Here is a 20,700-nt window from a genome sequence, read left to right as displayed (position 1 = left end):
AAAAGGCACATATGTATCATGCACACACACACATACATATATAAACATATACACAAAAATTTGCTTGCACAAGTGCAAAAAAGCATAGATTTATACACTTACAGTCTTGTCCACCCACAAGCGTGCTCATGTTCACACACCCACAAGTGCACAAATTTAGATAGCTGTTCATCCCATCTCTTGACTCTTGCTATTTCTGACTCAGACAAAACAACATCCCCTGGCACAGGCAGTGCTGCAACATGAATAAATCCCCGAACTTTCACACGCCATTTATCTCATTCAACAGCAACAAACACCATCTTGCAATTGTTCATCAATGCTGAGAGTGAGAAAGCAAGTCTCTCTCCCCCCAACTGGAGCATATTACTCCTGGTTGTCCAAATGCGCCACATATCAGTGTTTTCTAAACTGCTGCAGGTTATTGTTGAGGCTCTAGTTTGTCATTTAACTTCTGCCTGAAACTCTAAAAAGGCAATAACTTTGTGGAAAATTGTTTCCCTATTGCAGCATGTGTATTGGTTTGTGCCATTGGATTTGCTGAGGGCACAAACTCCATTCTCGGGCCATACTAACTGTACTTCAGAAGCCTGGAGCAACATTTAGCTGGAAAGTTCTTGTGCTCTTTGAAAATCTGTATGTTTTCAGCATTTTAAAGCCTTCTTTATATTTATCCATGCTCGCTGTCAAATTGCTTTAAACAGGGTTGCTTCAAACTGTCAGATTAAATTTGTCTTGTAATTTTTGTTGCCCTAGACTCTAACCAGCTTAAGCTGTTAGCGTATCTGCAGATGTTTGAAGGTGAACATTCGTGTGTTTTGGGCCAAACTCTTTATTTCGTATTTGGTCAGCAAAGCAAACATTTCAAGTAGAACTTTTCTTAAAAGTTTGGTATAATGTAGTTCGCTTTTCAGCACAGTTTGGGGATGGATGGCAGGTTTGGGACAAACAAGCTTGAAACCTAAAATCCAAATCCTGTTTAAACTAAGACAGCAAATAGTGACATTCTGTATTATTTATGTTTTGCACAGCGTCCCACCTTTTTGGAACAAGGCTTGTACATCTAATGACTTTTTAGTGAGCAGCCATGCAGACTCATTGCATATTTGAATTTCCAGGCTGGAATTCTCTGTGTCAAGAGGTAGCAGGCAGCTTGAGTTATATGTAGCAGGAATATGTAACAAGGCAGCAAACACAGTCACACAGCCTAGGGCAAAGCACTGAGAAAGAGTTTTGTTCTGAAAATACAATAGGAGGTTTAGCTAGTGATCTGAACATAATAATGCAAGCAGGACATGGCAGAGATATGAGCTCATCTGTCTCGTTCTGTCTCTCCATTTATCTCTCACTGTCTCCTCTCTCCTCGTCTTTGTCTTCTGTGAGGTTTGACCTGGATCTTCCTCACTTTCTCTTTCCTGTTCGCGTCTTAGTCCTCTTGTGATTCAAGTATTGCAGCGTGGGCTTGTGCACGTTGGGCACCATATGTTTTGCGTGGTATATTAGTCCAGACACATGTTCTCAGTGCGCACATGCGCACATTTAGATCTTTTCCACCATTGAAATCACAATTAAAACAGTGAACTGGGCTCAGGCCATTGCCACCAATGCTTTCATAGTCACTGCTAGAGAGCAGAGCCAAAGAGCACATGGGCCTTGAACATCACATATTCTGTCAGCGCACTGTTCATAATTTGCGGTTTTTAAAGCAACATTTTGATGGAAAAACTTGCCACACGCACAAAGATAGATTTGCCTTTGAAAGGTGGAAAATAGAAGGTCATGAGTTGTTTTGACATGTTTGATTGTATAGTGGTCAAAACAGCAAAAAAAAAAAAAAATTTTTTTGAGAGGCTTGAGAGGTTTGCAGATGGCACATGTACCCTACATGTGCCATTTTGTTTTTAAGCTTTTCATTTAGTGTGGTGGCGTCAAACTAAATCATATTTTTCTTTCCCTGAGTGTCTGCTGCTCACAGCTAGGGGGATACTCTTAAAAAACCATCCTGACAGTTTGTCCTCATCAGAAAAGTGCTCCTCATTCACTGAATGAGAATACAAATGTAGAGGAAACTTCAGTTTCAGCTTGAGCATATTTATTTCTGGAACACACCAGACGAAACAGCCGGTCTGTTTCAAGCAAAATGCACCAAATGCATCTTTTTCCTCACTGTCCTCCATCTTGTCCGTCTGTCCTCTTGTAGGCCTTCGATGCGTTCATCTACATCTTCTTTGCGTTGGAGATGGTGGTAAAGATGGTTGCTCTTGGGATCTTTGGCCGTCGCTGTTACCTGGGAGACACCTGGAACAGGCTGGACTTCTTCATCGTCATGGCGGGGTAAGCAACAACATGTTAGTGTGAATTCTACTTGTGATACAGTTTGTATATCATGTTGTTTGGGGAAAAGTGATAGTGAAAGTGATTTGTTCTTGAAGTCAAGACATAATAGAGTGTAAAAGAACTCAACATTTTAAGAAATATAGAAGATAGGAATGTCATTAATCCTCACGAATTAATAAGTTCACTTGTACTTAAAATCTGATTTTAATAATATAGTAGCCATAGTAAGGGTTTAGCAAGTATGGAACTTGGTTATCATGGCTGCCCTCATCCCTCTGTTGGCCATGTTTGAGATTAAATCAAGTGCTCTTGCTATTTTGTGTGGGTATTTTTAGCGGGTGAGAAAGTTGTTATGTAAAGATTTGGACCATTTGGATTTGACCTTTGCCTGCTTTCAGTCTAATTCTGATTCATTTTGTTCGTGGTAAGCATGCAACACAGATCAGCCACAGGATTGTTTGATAATTGATGTCTCACGTCACATTTATATGACATAATAAGCTAAACCAGACAGATCTTACTGACATCCTAATCATGGCAGGCATACACTTCAGTGGGAGCTAACGACAAAGCGGCCGTATGGATGTTGTTCATTGGGAACAAAGGAGGAAGTAGCGTCACATTGACAGAAAACAACATGTTTAACTATACAGTAAGGAACTGCTTACAGTGTAGGATCAGAAAAGGCTCTGATCCTGAATCAGTGATCTTGTAGGCACTGATAAACGATGATGTCCTGTCGATTGTGGGTTCGCTTGCATGTGTCATACTGGAGGGAAATGACAAGCGATGTACTCTGACATTTAATTTGCTCCACAACTTGTTTCCCTGCTCCGATTGCAGCAGATTGTCACTCCAGCCTTGACTGACTCTTACAGTGACTACTCCTGCATGGGTTTTCTAAGATCTTTATTAAAATCAGAGAGATTAGTAAAGCCGCCAGGTGCTGTTAAATGCTGCATGATTTTCAGTCACTTCAGACATTTTCACATTTACTTTTTGCAACTCTGTGTAGAAGTGATGATGCAGTGTGACGGGTCACCAAAACTGTCTAATGAATGAGCAACCTGTCAGTCCATGTGACTTCATGTTTACAACCTCTGGTTGTTTGTGATATGTCGGTGGGAACACTAAACAGACCAGAAGGCTGAAGCCGAGGGAAACAAACTGCAGATGTGAACAAATCCTTCATGCACGAATTCACATGGCAGCAAAGATCATACAAGACCAGTATTTATTATTACATAATTTTTATACAGTAAACATTGTTAAAATAATTCTGAATCTCACCAAAATGATATTTTTCCACAATAAATCTTTTAATCCGAGTGACAATCGTCGCAGTCAAACTTTTAACAGTGCAGATGCAAACTGAGGAAGAATATTCTTCATCAAACAAAGCCATAGAGACATTTTACCAGTAGAGTCATTGTACAGCAACTCTGTAGCAGCAGAAGGGGCATGTTGGGAGTGTCCTCTGAGAATGAAACTGTAAGGCAACCGTCTCTGGTGCACTGCCACACACACTACAGTACAAGAGAGACCGGGCGTGCCGCAGTATGCTACAGGGTATTCACGAGGATAAAGGTGAAAATGTGCAGTCATTTTTAGAATCCTTACACACCGATAAACACCAAGGTACTTGAATCCAGGGAGTAGATGGCACAAATGAGATTAAATCAGCTTTAACCGGACGTAAAGAGGGTTCGGAAGTCAGAGAGGAAGAAGGAATGAAATATGGAAACTAGGAATTCAAATCCGAGGTGAAACATTCATGACACCTGCAACACAAGAACATGCAAATCCATTGTCATCTTGGGTAAGTTGTTACATTAGATTGGCTTGTTCTTACAAAGTATCCATCACACACACTGTTACCACAGGACACACATACACGCAGGCTAGATGAATGCATGTGCACAAAACAAATGCAAACACACCTGCTCAAACACCTGCTATGAAGGAAGCGAGAGGCTCAGACACAGGGGATAAAGCAAGTGAGTGTGCGTGTGCATGTGTGCGCATGTGTGTGTGTGTGTGTGTGTGTGTGTGTGTGTGTGTTTGAATAAGAGCGAGATGGATTGGAAGAGTGGCTGGTATAATAGCAGACAAAGAAAGGCAGAGCAACAGACTTACCAAGGTAGGTGGAGGGGCATCCATCTTCATTTAAAGCTCCCCGGTGGATGCTCATAGTTTGTGTGTGTGTGTGGGGGGGCACAGAATTACACACAGAGATTACAGTGTCTGCCAGTTCGTGCCTTTTGAGTTCATTTCATCTGTGTACGCGTGTGTCTGTACATGCATTTGTGTGAACGCCTTGGTCTTCGGTGTCCTCTTGGCAGCATCCATTAGATTAGCGCGCAGGCTAATTGCACAGGGCAGTGCCAAACTTGCCAGGCCAAATCACAGCCGACAGTCTGCTATGAGCTCCATGTTTGTTACCCGCGGGGCACCACCTCGCTCTCTCACCCTCCTCCTTCCCCTGTCTCTCTCTCTCTCTCTTCCTTTCTTTTTTCACATGCTTGGATGAACATCCTCCCTTGTCGTCCCAGAGTAGGACCCCACACAGACCAGGCTCTTGTCCACACAGGCGCTAAAGGGGGCTTCATGCTTCTGCTCCTATATACTGTATATTTTATTTTGGCTTAATCCACTGCACTGTGACTTATTTTTCATTCTGGTATCTGCAGCAATAACAGAAATGTGGCAGCATGTCTCCTTGTGTGCGTCCGCTGAGATTCCTGATCCAGGGACGAAACATGACCCTTTTTCACAAGACGTCAGTTTTGCTTTCCATATTTATTCTAATGTATGCCTTAGATGGGCTGAAAACATTTACCAGGGCAAAGAAATTACAAAAAAAAAGCCTAACACTGAAAAGACTGACTGATGTTTGTATTAATGAGGCTGTACCTTGACTCAAACTGCTGGACACACGCCTGGTGCATCTTTTCAGATTCATCTGCAAAGAAGCAATGACCTGATTGTGTTTTGTGGACCTGCCCTTGTAGCCTTCAGTAGTTTAGCTCTAATGCATAAACAGGACAAGTTGGCGCTGCAGCTGCAGTTGACGATTTTCATTACTTTCCTCCGATTCCTTTTTCACTGTCAAAAGTGAGGATGTTGTTTTTTATCCAAATGATGCAGAAAGGCTCCTTTCTTGACACAGACTTCGATGGTAACTTTGATGAAGGCATGTTGTTAATTTGACAGTTAAGTCACAACAGATTTGTCTAGATTCGGGACTCAGTCACTTTCCTTGTCTCGTGTTAACTCACCAGGTCTAACCTGGGTTCCCCCTGAAGCTCTGCATTTCATATCGATATAAACATGCACACACACACACACACACACACACACGCATACACACACATTAGTCACATAAAAGCATAAATGAGATGAAGGCATCATGTGCAAAAAAGGAATGTGAAAAATAGAGAACAATCATAAAAAGAACGCTTCCGGCAGTCCACTAATTACCCTCCCAAACACAGCGGCCTGATTGATGTGTACAGGAAGAGACACTTCTATAGAGCACACACATGCTCGCGCACACACGCACACACACACACCTACAAAGACACACGTGTTTAAAGACTCACACACATACAGGCACATCTGTGATCTTCTGTTCTCTCGCTCACTTTATTTGCTGCTCTTTCCTCCAGATGCAATTTGATCCCCAACAAAAGAATACAAGTGCTTATCCGTCAATTGTCAATGCTTTTGTGGGTATCATCTGTCTAATAGCTTATTACTCACCCTTTAACCTTATCAAGCAACATAAAATACCCGAGTTTTTGTGCCCTTGAGCTCACTAAGGGGATGGTATGTATGTATTGTTTCAAAACTCCCTTTTGACATTTTAGCCTTCTGTTCAGTCTCTCAGCAGCCCACATCAGATCGTTAGAGCATCCACAGATACTACAGTGTTTGAGGCAGTTTGTAATAACACCACTATTCCCAGCTGGAAAAGCCTGGTCCCAGAACAACTGTTATGCTCCTTGCTGTGCTGTAACGTTTTCATCAAGCTGCTCTTTGGCATTTTGACTACACCGGGTGAAGAAAACTGGTCTGCTGTGTACGTCTGCATCACTGCAAAGATGCAGTCCTTCACATGTGAGGCTCACCAGCTTTAGAACAAAAACAATTGGACTGTTGCCTCAAGTCTGAAAGGAAGAAGGATAAAAAGAAAAAGTGTGATCTAGCTCCCTCGCATGTCTCTGCATATCTGGTTTTAGACATTTCACTACTATATGAATAAATTCTCAGTTATTAAAGCAACGGCTTGTCAGCTGCACTTCAGTTCAAACCCTTGTTACAACCAGTAATCCTACTCAAGTGTGAGCTGGGGTGTTACTCTGCTGGTGACTGCGCTGTGGTGAAGGGCAAATGGAAAAAGCTTGCCTGTGGGATTAATAAAGTATCACATTATTGTAAATGACATGTTCGTAAGTCTATCTATGTGAGAGACAGTGAGCTTGGCTTGTTTTGTCAAAGCCAGTGGATGTGCTTTGGGCATTATTAGCTCATGCTGCTGCTGCTGCAGCTAGTGTGCTGTCCCAACACTGTTGTAGCCCCGGGCTCATCGGCTCTGCACACAGACATGCTTAACTCCTATTACACAATGTACACAATTTGCACACATATATACATGCACGCACAGGCATGTCTGCTCTCGTTCGAAACACGTATACTGTAAAACTGATTCACCCACTTGAACTATCTCCGCGTTGATGGTCATGTGGTGTTTGGTACATTCATACATACACATGGCAAAGCGTGTCCATTCTCCTGTGAAAGTGGTTTGGGTTTGGGGGCACAAACAGCTTAGCCGTGCTGTGGAAATGACTTGCTAACAGATGCCAGGCTCTGACTGAGCCACAACATCCTGCAGGCAACACTTAGAATAGAATGAATCCCTCTTTTCCCACTCTCTCTTTCTCTTCCTCACCTCCCTTTCATGTTATTCTCCCCTTTTGGTGCTTTGTCACTTTATCCCCCCACCACTTTCTCTGGAGTGGTGCAATGCTCTTTGCATTACATTCCCCATACTGTTGAGGCTCACACAGCTTTGGGAGGGGACAGGTGAGACAATATCAAACGGTTAGAATCATGAGCAGGGATCTGTGGTCCAGCTGGAGGCACGGCGATCCTTTTTTGTCATATTTTGAGCCAGTAGCACACCCAGGTGACTACAGAAAGGATAAATTCTGTTTCACGCTTTGTTTTTTAATTTCTTCTCTCTGTGTCTGTTTATCCAGGATGGTAGAGTACTCGCTGGACCTGCAGAACATCAACCTGTCGGCCATTCGCACGGTGCGGGTCCTTCGGCCCCTCAAAGCCATCAACAGAGTGCCAAGTGAGAACATTTAAAGTTTTTATGCGTGTGTGTATTAGTTTGTGCAAAAGCGTGTGAATTTGCTTATGCAAAAGTGCGTGAAGTGTGTGTAGGCTAAGCGTGCTTTCACGTGACTGTGTGGTTTCAGCGTGTTTGTGCTTGTAGTTTCTCTTTGTGCTTATTGGTGTCTGTCAGTCCACATAAAGCACAAATGCATCTGCATGAAAATTCATGTACATGTATTACATCTCTGGCTTTTTTGTGCACTCGCATCCCACCTGCTCCCCGCGGGGATCATTAAACATTCATCTTTTGCTCAATCAGACGGCCCGCTCAGGCCCTGAGTCACAACTTTATCAGATTTACAAACCAGCCATTAATGCTGCTTCACTGATCAGTCCGTGACCATAAGTCTGTTCCTCTCATCCAAGCCTCAGTTCTTGGCCAAACTTTTTAACTCTTATTGATTATTTTGTCCTGCTGCTCGAACAGGCAGCTCTTAATCATTGTAAGCACCAATTAGCCTGCCCGAGCTGGGTTCAGACTGGTCTCATCATCGCTTAGTTCCAGCACTTTAGCAGTTAGCTGAGCATTAGCAGCTAATGCTAATTGTGGGTAATGGAGTTTCAGATAAGTCATCAAAAATCTTTTTATTGTTTGTTTTGTTGATAACTGTTGTCATTTTTCTGTTGCCTTATGTGATGATAAAAACAGGCAAAGCAATTCTAGACTTTTTCAGAGTGAATGAACAGAGCACTTTGTTAATCAAGTGGGCCAGAATTTTCCCTCCCTGCAGAAAATCTTGGCTAAACAAAGTATATAAACTTAAGTAAAGTAACTTTTCCTCAGTATCTTCAAGTCACTGAGAGAGACTTTAGATCACTTTTAAATAATCATGACACAAGTCCACAGCAGATGGAGCTGATTTCATGAAAGTATCTGCCCCAAAGTTTGGACCTTGGGGACAGATGCTGTAGATACTGTAGGAAAAAAAACCTTTCACTGAACAGAAAGTTATACATGTGAGGGAGAGAAATGAGCAGATAGAGTGGTGTGTTATCTCTATAAGCTCACATGTGCTTCTCTATCTCCTTTTTCAACTAATTATTTAACCTTTTAAGTTAATATATGAATCCACTTTTCTTCTCTCCTGCTTTCATCAGACCTCTGAGAAAGACACATGCACACAAACAAAAAATCTAAAATCATAACTTTTCCTCTGCTGAGTAAATTCTTACCAATTTCTGCTCACCACATAAATGTCCAATCATGGCAGAATCTTCGAAATAAAATATGGATGCTAACTGCATTATGCTTCAAGTGGCTTGATTAGAAGATATTGTGTGCAGTAGAGTGCGCACAGTGTTTCAGGGACAAGTGTGCAGATTGTAAACAAATCTGCTTTTCTGGAGATGATTAAGTGTCATAGCATGAATCTCCAGATACAAGAGTTTAGTGGCATATGCATAGATGATGCAGCAGATGCATGTACACACTGTACATGTGTGGGTGTGTGAGTTATAGATGTGTGTGCATGAGCCTAACTCTTAGTTTCTGTTGTTCATATTCATTCATACTGTAGCTCTCTCTCACACTGTGTGTGTGTGTGTGTGTGTGTGTGTGTGTGTGTGTGTGTGTGTGTGTGTGTGGTGTGTGCATACTGTTGATGTTTATGTCGTTATCAGTAGAGCTGCATTACTGTGTGGTAGCCTGGTTTTGTCCCCAATCCCTGACCCCTTTGGAGGTGAGGAAGCATGGGGATAAAGCTGTTTGTTCCTTGTTTTGTTGGATCCTTGCTTTGCCCACAGATACTCAGGGAGCATGAGCACACCCTGACCCCTCACACACCTCAACTTGTAACCCTCCAACAAAACGGCAGATAATAGTCCGGTGCTGTGTGTGTGCATGTGTGTACTGTTGTGTTAGGCTGCTTTTTTGATGAAATTGGTGTGAGATAGAGGGAGTGCTAGACAGAACGCTTGTGGAAAAGACAACAAACACTATGGAAAGTAGTGTTAAGGGAAGAGAAAAGAAAAAAGAAGCGAGTGGAAGAGAAGAGAAGAGAACTCCCTGGTCTTAAGTGAATAGCACAGGCAGATAGTTGTAAATGTGCCTCCATTGTGGCGCAAGGGGAAGCATTCATCTTTATCTGGGAACAGCAGGAGCTGGCAAACCTGTACAGTCACCAGGAGGGGAAAGAGATGGAGGCAGGTAGAGAGAAGGAGGAAAAAAAGCTTAGAAAATACTGATTACATACTGATTCTTTTCTCTTTGGTTACGCTTGTTTGCTTTCCTTTCCTTTAATGTTTGTGCATTGTTTGCATGTGTCTTTTTCTCATTCGTTCTTTTCTGCTCTCTTATTTTGGCACTCCCTATTTTTCGGCGCACCCTCAGGCCTCGTCTTATTCTCCTTCTCCCTCTCTCCCCCTCCATCCGTCTCTCCCTCTCTTCACCCAATTAGGCCTAATGGAACAGTGGCCTAATGACAAGGACCCTGGGGAACAAACACATTTAGACTCGCCTCTAGCCGCCACCAGAGACACATACACACCAGCAACGCTTCTGCTCTCCATTTAATACCAGTTGATGAGACAAATTAGCCACAGGAGGGAGAAAAATTAGCCAGAGGAGAAAGACGTGTGCTCACCTCAAGAATTCTTTCTTTTGCCTTCTTCAGATGAAATTCTCAAAAATTTCAGCTTCAATTTTTTATTGCTTTCTAAATCCAAATTCGACAAATTAGCATCACGTCATTCTGTTATTCACAGTTTGTGTCTCTACAGACAGCTTGACCAAAGTCAGGATTGAACTTCACCGCAATAGAATACATTATTACACAAGCGCATACTGTATTACACTTTGACCATGCCTTACCTTGGCTGAAAACACTAAAAGAACAGCATGTGAACTATTCAAGATCAAATAATTCTACACATGCAGATGCACACTGTATGTTGAGTTGATAAATGAACTTCTAAACGTGAGCACACACATAATCACTAATCTAAACTCTATTTCTATCTCAAACACTAAACGATTCACTGCTAGCTCTCGTGTTTAAATGGTTTTGTGTTTGTGAGTAATGCATGAACCACAGGCGTTTGCAGTCTTGTAAATATTCTCTACATGTGTGTACATCATCGTTGCTCTCTCTCTCTTTCTATCCCCCTCTCCTTCTGTATCTCTTTCTCAGCTGCTCTCCTGTCATTCAGTCTGTTGGAGGTGTAGATGCACTGGTGTGTTTATGACACATTAACCTACTGTTGAGTTGTTATTCACAAAACGCAGTATGCCACTGAAAAACACATTCACGCACACGTCACATTAGTGGAGACGTACACACATATCACACTCATGATAACACCCAAACACACACACCTCTCTCAGGTGTCAGTACGGGGTTGCTGTGATCTCATCAGTAGGTGTCACGTCTCACTGTCTTCTAAGTCTAATCAGCTGTCATCATCACTGTAGGATCGGTGAGGTCAGCATTATTTGACAGGGGACACGCTCGCCTTTCTGCAATTAGCTTTTCATCTAATCATGAATGAGACCTTGCGTACACTTATTATACAGTCAGTAGCTGTGCTTTCGAGTCAGTTTGCCGTCATAAGCAGAAACAGCTGTTGTGGATGTCTAACACAAATGCCCACAAATGTAGGGCATGCTTTTAAAAAACTCTGTCCTCTAGAAATTGCATTCGATTATGCTAAATTGCAACAGTAAATACATTTTCGGGGTAATGTAATACCACCTGGTTTTGCACTTTTTATCAACAAAATGAGGAAATGCTTCTAATAAATATACCGTATCTGCACTGTAACACACAGGTATGCGTATCCTGGTGAACCTGCTGCTAGACACTCTACCCATGCTGGGCAACGTGCTGCTGCTCTGCTTCTTCGTCTTCTTCATCTTCGGCATCATCGGCGTGCAGCTGTGGGCGGGGCTCCTGAGGAACCGCTGCTACCTTGAGGAGAACTTCACCCTGTGAGTTAAACACCGTCGATCAGCGCGTACAGTGTGTGTGTGTACCATGTGTTTGAAAGTGATGATGGGGGAGGGGCTGTCATCAAATTTCACCAGTTTGCTTCCCATTGTTTTCCCTTTCATTGTGGCATACTGTTGAAAAAAGCCAGACAGTAATAAATCTATTATAATACTGCACTGTAAAATGTACAGCTTTTGCAGTTTGTATAATGGCTCAAAATCTTGTCAAACCAGTAGTTTCCTCTTTCACAGTTCATACAAGATTAAACATGTACTGCATGTTTTGAATATTTTACTTTCATGCTACATTAGCATAACTCCATCTCCCAGCATTTCTACATGTTCCTCTTACCATCTCTTTCAAGGTTCAAAGCGAACGCTAACAGTACAGTTCTTCCCAGTTTGCAGCTCAGAACGTGATTAGATTCCAGCTGCATGCCTCCATATTCATGACGCTGCGTGACAGCATCACCTACTGTGTCGGTGTGTGAGTGACATTCAGCAGTGTTTCACGGCATCCTCTCAGTTTCATTTTTTATCCCGACATCGACTCGCTGCAAAGACAAACGCCCCTGATGTGTGTGTTCTAATATGTATATAAGCCACTTGGACTACTCTGTGCTTCTGTGTACTGTCTCTGTTATGCTGACACAGCGTATACTAATGACAGATCTTATAGCCAGATGAAAGGAGACACGTGTCCGCCAGCTAACAAAGCTCTGCCTGCTTTGTCCTCACCTTAAAGTTGAGAGGCGACATTTACCGCCACAACCTCAGGAGGTTGCTTTAACCAGTGTGTCTGACATTTATCTTCACTGGGCTCAAGGGTGACATAGTGAATACCAGGACCAACCGAGGGCTTCACTTTGGTTTTCCTACACGGATTAAAGAAAAAAGATAAAACCTTGATCTTTAACTACAACGTTTTAGTCCAGCTGTAGTGAACATTTTTCCTCCAGGAGAACGGTCAGTGATCCCTCATTGAACTGAGTGCTGAATGTTGCTTATTATTTAATCAAAGTATCATTTTTGCCTCTTATTTTAAAGCATTGTGCTAACATATTATGCAGGTTTGTCAGGGGGCTTGTGTGCTTAATTAGAAAGGCCGCCATGAGTTAACGCTTGAGGACTGTTATGCCTGGTAAAGGGCTGGCATTAGCTCTCTGAGAGGTTACGATAGAGTGGGCTAAGTGTTGCAGTCAAGTGCATTCATGTTTCTGGTTGACACCCTCCCTCTTTTGATCTCTACCTTTCTCTCCATGCCTTATTGTTGCCTCTGCGCCTTATTCTTCTTTTTTTTTCCAAGTGTCCAATTAGCTTGTCTATTTCCCTTCTCAGTATCTTTAACTATACATGACCCCTTTCCATTACATCTAATCCTTATTTATGTCTGCAAGTTGCAAAAATAATAAATGCTTGGGCGATTTGTTGTGGAGACACATTTATTAATCTAAGCTGCCCTGTTACAAAACATATCTTGCACTAATGCCTTCAGAGAGCAGGTCAGCGGTACATCAGAAGAAGGAGAGTTTGTCCCTTGCACTTCCATAGCGAGATCATGCATGTTGGTGTCCGTTCCTCCTCTTTACTCTTCTTTACTGTACTGTATCTATTTTTGTATGGTTTGTCTTCCTTTCTGCCTCTCCATCCCAACTGTCCCACAGTCTCACTTAATGCGATTGCTGGAAAGTGTCTCTTCTCTCTGCTACTCCGTAGCCTTGATCCTTCCCTCCATCTTGCTCTTCACTGGCAGGTGTGTTCTCAGTGTGATGCCAGGTTTTGCTGTGCCATGCTGTGTGATGCCAAGTCACCAGCAGGGGGGCAACAGCCTTCATTCATGCTCCGCTACTCTGACAGGGACCCTCTTTCCATCTTTTACTTTCTTTTTCTCTTTCTGTCTCTAAGTCTTTATCCCTTCCTCCACTTTAGCGCCATTAGTAAATCACCAATTTGAATGCCACTGACAGCCTTTCTCAGCAGTCTTTCTTTTAAGCTTATCTCTGTTGCCAGGCCTCCATTAGATTGCATAAACTCTACTCTGCTGTAAGTCAGTGTAAGTTCAATGTGTCTCAGTACACACCTGCAAACTTTGCTGTGCCAGGTGCTCTCAGCAGGAAGTGGCATAGCCCTGATATGGTCACTATGTTACTAACCCTAACCCTATGTCCTTCCAGTATCTGTCCTTCTATTGACCGGGACAGACAGGGAAGGATCAGGCGAAAAGGAAAGGAGGAGATGAGTGGAGATGTGAGAGGGGTGGGGACAATCTGAAAGAGAGAAGAGAGAAAAATAAACAGGAGGGAAAAGAGGAAAAATGAGAGCAAATGAGAGAAAGACAGGAAAAAGAAGAGAGAAACAAAGACAAAAGATAAATGCAAAAGAATGAAGAATGGATGGAGTTCAAGCAAAAATGCATTGTAAGGCAAGTTGTAAGCTATATGCTTAAAGTATATCAGGGTAGGCGACAGAATGCAACTGTGTGCAGATGTGTGCATTACATACGATTTGGTTTCAGCCAGCTGATACTTCTCTCTCCATGCAGGAAAAAAAAAAACAGTATGTAGAGAGAAATGTGCAGGGACAAAAAGGGAGAAAAAGGCTAATTGAGAGACAGCAAAAGGAGGGCTGAAGTGACAGACAGAAACCGTGCAATGAGTAAATACTGTAGGGCGAGTGACCCTGAATGTGTGTGTTCAGTAATGGGCCTGCTGATGGAGAGGGTCTATTTTTGTCTTCCCCAGACCCAGACCTTGGTATGAGCATTCACACCCCGACCTCGTTTACTCCACAGTCATGTCACACACCACACCTAATAGGTCTCATTGATTGGCTCGCCAGTGTTCAGAATTTTCTCATTGTTTTCCCTAAATTTTGTATTAGCTTGGTGTCATTTGTGTTCTCTTATCACTATTTCTCTTCAACTTCAGCAGCAGTTTTCAGTTGCCTTCCATTAGCATTAAGATGCCCTTATTGTTTTTCAAGGAAGGCTTTACTTTTTTCTTCCTCTGTTAATTGGTTTTTGTAATAAAATGTATATTCATACTCATTATAGCCTCATCAGCACATAACTAACAGTGGCAGCCAGCTCTCCATTTAAATAAGTCCATAGATGAAGATGAGCCCAAGTTCCCAGGTGGACATGAAGTGAAAGACAGAGTCATTAGTGTGCTTACATTAAAACTAAGAGGTATGAGAGACATCTGAGGAAATGATGAGCTGCTGTAGATGGTGGCAATCACTTAGATTGAGAACTTAGAGATGTTTGTGTCACTCGCAGGGTGTGAATGGGTTCATTGACAGTATACACATGTTTGTAACAGGTGTTAGTGATTGATAACGTAATCTGTTTTCCTGCTGTTTTCACTCCAAGGCGCGCACACACACAAACACAACCTCACATACACTTTCACCTTGACTGTTTAAATGACAATCTGTTGTCTGTTGCTAAGCACACTCATCTCCTATAATCGACTCATCAATTAATTAGCTAGCTTACCATGTTCATTTTGTTTTGCCTGTATCTTAAATTATACAGAGCATCCCAGAAAGATTCAGAAACATGAAGAGAGAATGGCCTGATTTCTCTCAGAACAGAACCAAGTCTGGCATGTACCAATACATATTGTTCAGAGCTCACCATACACTTGTAAACACATTGCATCTCAGAACCATTACATGCTTGCAACTGAAGTATTTATTTATTTTACTGTATTGGTGGAGCATTTAACATCCTGTTGTAAAGCACAGGAAGTATTTGCTCGAACAGCTGTAGAATACTGCAGTTCTTTATGTCTTGTTTGTGTCGGTTTAAATAAATGCTAAACCGTGCAAACAAATCTCATGAAGCATTCAAGGTTTTTTGGAACAGTGTCACCAGGGCTCTTTTGGGTGTTCACAATGGATGCATTGGTGTCAACCCAACCAGGACAAAACAAAACAAAAATAAAAGACAGAGCTCGTGCTGCTGTATGATTCAGGGACCCCGATAGAAGATGACAAAACCAACTACAAAATAGCAGAAAATGCAAAATTTATTCTAATACTGGTTCTGTTACATTTGTATAAGCAGGGTACAGAGAAGCAAGAGGTAGGACCCAATTGCAGCAAGAACATGGTGCAGTTAATGTTGTAGGCAGGGGTGCAATGTTCAGACTAGCAGCCTGGAGGCCTGCAGGGTGGAGGCTAGTAGGTAGCTGACTAGGAAACAGGCTGAAGAGTTTCCTATACTTTGTATATACGGCAAATGTTGCAGCAATAGCCTACATGAGGCACTGAGGGGTATAAATGACCTCACCAGGTTAACTTGCTTGGTCTATGTTTGGCCTGTTCACACTGTCACACTGGTGCAAGCAGGGTACACAGAAACAAGAGGAAGGACCAAAATGCAGACTAGGGAAGCAGAGCTGGTGCAGTGTAAATGATTTATTACCAAAAGGCAAGGAACAAAAGGCTTACAGTATGGTGAGAAAGGCGAGGGTCAAAACCAGAGAAAGCAGTCCAAACAAATCCAACAGGGAGCAGGCAAGAGCCAGGAAAAACAAAGCAAAGGTAGGTAAGGCTAAGACGACTGGCAAAGAGCACGGGAAAAACTGAAACTGAAACTAATCATCAACCACAAAGGCGGGAGAAACACAAAGACAGGAAACAAGCAAAGAAATAAATATTTCAAAATAAAACAGGAAACATATGGCAAGCAAACCCCGGGACTGTGACAGAAATCACTGACTAACACAGTTTGATAGAGTAGTTTACAAACTCAACAACAAAGCAGCAAAGACTGCTGTTAGATATTTGGTGGTCTATTTAGAGTCCACCTACTTTTCTTCTCCAAACTGATAAATAAAGGACCATTTGTAATTGAATGTGACGTCTTAGGTGCTGCTTGATTTCGCCTCAAGCCACTCATTTTGTCATGTCCTGACCAAGGCTTGACCCCACCCTTGTTTAGCACACCTGTCAGCACTCCTTTGGTTTGCTGCAGTAGCTTTAGGCGATGTTTGCCAGTTCACTGCTGGGTCAGGTTTTTCTCTCGCGTACACATATCTGTTACAGATCCATACTGATCCATTTATTAGTCTAGTGAGGTCAGCCACTTCTGGATCTCCTCTTTTTAGTGTCTGTGTTTTGTTTTTTTTTTGGATTGGAGCAAAAATGCTTAATAATACAGTAAAAGAATGACAAGATGTGAAAAAGACTGTATTATCTGTACTAAATTCTATTCCATTGCCAAGTAACTTAGCTCCTTATCATGTCCCCAACCCAGCTCCTCAGGTATGACCCTGCCTCCTCCCTACTACCAGCCAGAGGAGGATGACGAGCGCCCATTTATCTGCTCCCTGGCATCTGACAATGGCATCATGTCGTGTTCGGATGTGCCGGCGAGGCGCGAGGGAGGACGCACATGCTGCCTGGACAAGGAGGACGCGCTCCACAGACAGGCTCTGGGCCTGAGCCCTGAGCCACTCGCCAATGGTAGTGGTGCTGGTGAAGCAATGGGTCTGTGCATCAACTGGAACCAGTATTACACTCGATGTCACACAGGAAATAGTAACCCTCACAAAGGTGCCATCAACTTTGACAACATTGTCTACGCCTGGATCGTAATTTTTCAGGTATGTCCCATATGGGCTACTGAGGTAAAGGTGAGGTTGGACTGTACATTGCTGATCTTTCGATAAGTTAAATCTAAACACATGTCTTTTTTTAGGTGCATTCTAGTCCAAGTCAAAGGAAGTCCCCATCAATATGTGAAACAACAGTAACAGCTTCTGTGCTAGCAACCCAGACATTAAAAATAGCAAGTTTTGACGAAAAATTGGAACGTGCAGTAAGGCGGGCCTGCTCATGTCACGTAGTTGACGTACGTCTTTACTGTTTTATGTGTCGTTGGAAATTTAGCCATTTTAATGCCCCCCCCAGAACTTTTTGCAAGGTCATCATCGCTGCATTCTGGGCTTAGCACCGCCCAAGGCGATTGTGATTGGATTAAAGGAATAAACAAGTTCTCATACCAGAATGATAAACCAGATCTTTTGCTGAGTGTGGAGATGGTGGAGGTCTGGTTATGGGATACTAGGTGCATTTTAAAGTGATTATTTATAAGTGTTAGCTCTGTTATATAATTAAGATCGAATGAATTCAGAACAACCAATGGATTTAGATGTGATATGAACAATGCTGCACTAGTAGGTAGTTTTTTGCAATTATATTCTGCTGGGTGAGCTTATTGTAGATGTTGTTTCTTAACACTCTTTCCTCCATAGGTGATCACTCTGGAGGGCTGGGTGGAGATAATGTATTACGTAATGGATGCCCATTCCTTCTACAACTTCATCTACTTCATTTTGCTCATCATTGTAAGTAACAGCAGCACTACATTTATCAGTTTTTGATACTCTACACCCCTATCACTTGACACATCCAGTGAACAATCTGTTATGAAGATTAAAAATGTAATAAACAAATAATGAAGTGTAACTGTAGTTAAACACTCTGGAGATAAAAATCTCTTTGTAACTTTGTCTCATAACATTACCAATATATGTGGACATCTGCACTCTCCATCAATAAATTGAAAGAGGATATTTCTTGAGCAGCTGATTGAAGTGCTAATAGACTGGTGGAAATCAATAGCAGCATAAAAGACTGTCTACAATCAATGGCTGAGGGAGGGAGGGAAGGAGGCGGACATTACATAAATTCAGCTTTGGTGGTGAGTAGGAAACAAGGGAGAGAAGAGGTGAAAGGAGAGCTGAAATAGACGAGAAAGTGCATGTCAAAAAGTAAAGAGATGAAACAGTTTGAAGAATGCAAACACACCAGTCAGTCATGAGCACACGATACAGTCCCTGCTCTATGCTGTAATGACAAGGAACCAACCTTAAGCACAGTGCCCACATCTTCCTCACAACAGTGACCTTATTAGGCTGAGGTGATTAGGTGCATCCTGACTGCAGCTGTAAATTTCTTCCCCTTTTTGGCACTTCTGACCTCAGGTTTCTTTTTCCAATGTAAACACCTTTTAGCAGCCAAAGATAGTTGACAGGTGTCACATTGTGATCACCTTTGCTGCTACACTGATCACAATCATGTCATGTGGATCGTGCAGCCCCATCGTACAGTAATGTCCAGCACAGGACACATAAAACTGAACTAAACTGCTGATTATATTGTTATACTGATCTGAAGTCAAATTTCATGCTCCAGCAGAACTGCTGCAATTGGGCTCATGTGAACTGACAAGCTCATTTGCTTTAAAATTCAGTGTACGCAGCCCAAATGGCTTTCACAACACCTACCTACCATGCAAATACATTGCTCCCTCTGTGGGACGTGATTGATTGACGCAAATGCGCTTGCCCCTTTGAGCTCCCTTGCAAGGCTTCAGCTTGTTTAGCAACATGTAGTCAAGGGTCCAGAGGGATGCCTTGGACGTGTTGCTGACACTCTGAGAAGTTTTCAGTCAGGCACTTCTGAGGGCCCCAAAGGTGTTGTTTGCACAGTTAGGGTCACCTTAACTTTCTTAGTCTTTCATTTTGTAGTCCTCTCCTTTCGTGCCCTTTCCCTTATTCTCTTTGACTTATCTAATTCTTTCTGTGTGTGTGTTGTGTCATTATGAAGTTGCAGTACCCTCTGCTTTAAAGCTTGTTAGCTGATCCTGTGAGTGTGTGTTCTCAGATACTAATCTCAGAGACAAAGAGAAGTTTGACCTTCACAGTGTTGTACAGAGTCTTGTCTCTATCTGCTTAATGCTTGATATACTTTCAAGTGTGCGACCAAATTGTCTACAGTATATTGGTGTCACACTGAAGAGTGTGAGTAAATGCATTAAAGTGTCTTAAAGCTAAGTGCTAGGGCAGCTGTTAGGTGGTTTTGTGTATCTGTGCATGTGTGTGTTTCAGAGAAAAAACTACATACACATAAAAGTATGTGACAGCTGCTGTATGGAAGTATATAGAATCACGCAATCAATTGTGTGCTAAGCCTGCCATCTTAATTTGTGTGCTTGAGTGTGTGATCACACATGCTTTTGTCTGTTTGAATGTTAATGCTAGTGTGTGTGTGCGCGCGTGTGCGTGCGTGCATGTGTGTGTGTCTGTGTGTCTGTGTGTGTGTGTGTGTTTGCATGCACGCATGCATAATGCAGTGATGATCTCAATGCGTGATATTGGGCTGCCCTCCCTGATTATGCACAAAGCTGTCTACTGATCAGAATCACAGAATAGACACACACACAGATGCAAGCCTGGAGGGAAATCAAAGCCCCACACACCTGCAGACCTGCTTTGACCCACAGGCCACAGATGGGTATCTCTCCTCCCTCTCTCCACACAGACACACACACACACACCTCCCTTCTATGTTTCCTCTCTCTTTCTCTCTATGTGAATATCTGTGGAGTCTCTTCTTTTTCGTTCCTCCCAGCTTCTCCAGTCTCTCCTTCACCTTCCCCTGCATCTTTGATCACTGGGGATGAAAGTTTATAGGTACAAGGTCGTTAAGTTTGGATTTTCTGGACTTTATCCTTGCATTTTTCATGGAGTGTTCCTGCTCCAAATGTTTTGGCCTTGTAGGTGTATATTGGTGTCTGTGTGTGTTCGCAATGTGTCTGAGAATTTTGTCCAAGGACAAAAAAGGAAACATGTTCAAATTTGTAATGAACAAACCCGGAGCCTGCTGCAAACTGCTATATCCATCCAGCAGTCTGTTTTTTGAGTTGTTCAGAATCAGCTTATATTGATCTAATCATTGTTCCATAACCAGCTAGGAGTAGTCCAATAAAAGTCATTTCAGCAGTCCTGTAGTGATTCCCATTACCGCCAGTAAAAGCGTCAGCCAACATGCACCATTCACATCTTCTCTCTGCAACTATCCCTCCAACCCTCACTTTGACTCATGCTAAATAAAATGGAAGCTCTGTGCGAAAAAGGATAAAAAATTCATGTACTTGGTAAAGAAATGTTCATGAGAAGTGTTGTGGAGCATGAACATGAAAAAAGTAAAGCTATTTAGTTGGAGTACAGGCGGGGGGC

General features: G+C 42.5%; 1 protein-coding gene across 1 annotated transcript in view; it reads left to right on the top strand.

Annotated features, from left to right (window-relative positions):
- cacna1ia (calcium voltage-gated channel subunit alpha1 Ia) overlaps nt 1-20,700 on the top strand; it is a 104,080-nt gene that overhangs the window by 38,355 nt on the left and 45,025 nt on the right. Inside the window, exons 3-7 of the mRNA XM_041957499.1 lie at nt 2,201-2,334; nt 7,602-7,699; nt 11,509-11,668; nt 16,932-17,280; nt 17,932-18,024. Of these exons, the coding sequence (XP_041813433.1) occupies nt 2,201-2,334; nt 7,602-7,699; nt 11,509-11,668; nt 16,932-17,280; nt 17,932-18,024 (834 nt within the window). The remainder of the gene's footprint in view (nt 1-2,200; nt 2,335-7,601; nt 7,700-11,508; nt 11,669-16,931; nt 17,281-17,931; nt 18,025-20,700) is intronic.

This window comes from Chelmon rostratus, chromosome 17, assembly GCF_017976325.1.
Source record: "Chelmon rostratus isolate fCheRos1 chromosome 17, fCheRos1.pri, whole genome shotgun sequence".
NCBI classification, from domain to species: domain Eukaryota; kingdom Metazoa; phylum Chordata; class Actinopteri; order Chaetodontiformes; family Chaetodontidae; genus Chelmon; species Chelmon rostratus.
Note: the sequence above shows the minus strand (reverse complement) of the source record. Positions and strands in the feature narration are given on the sequence as shown.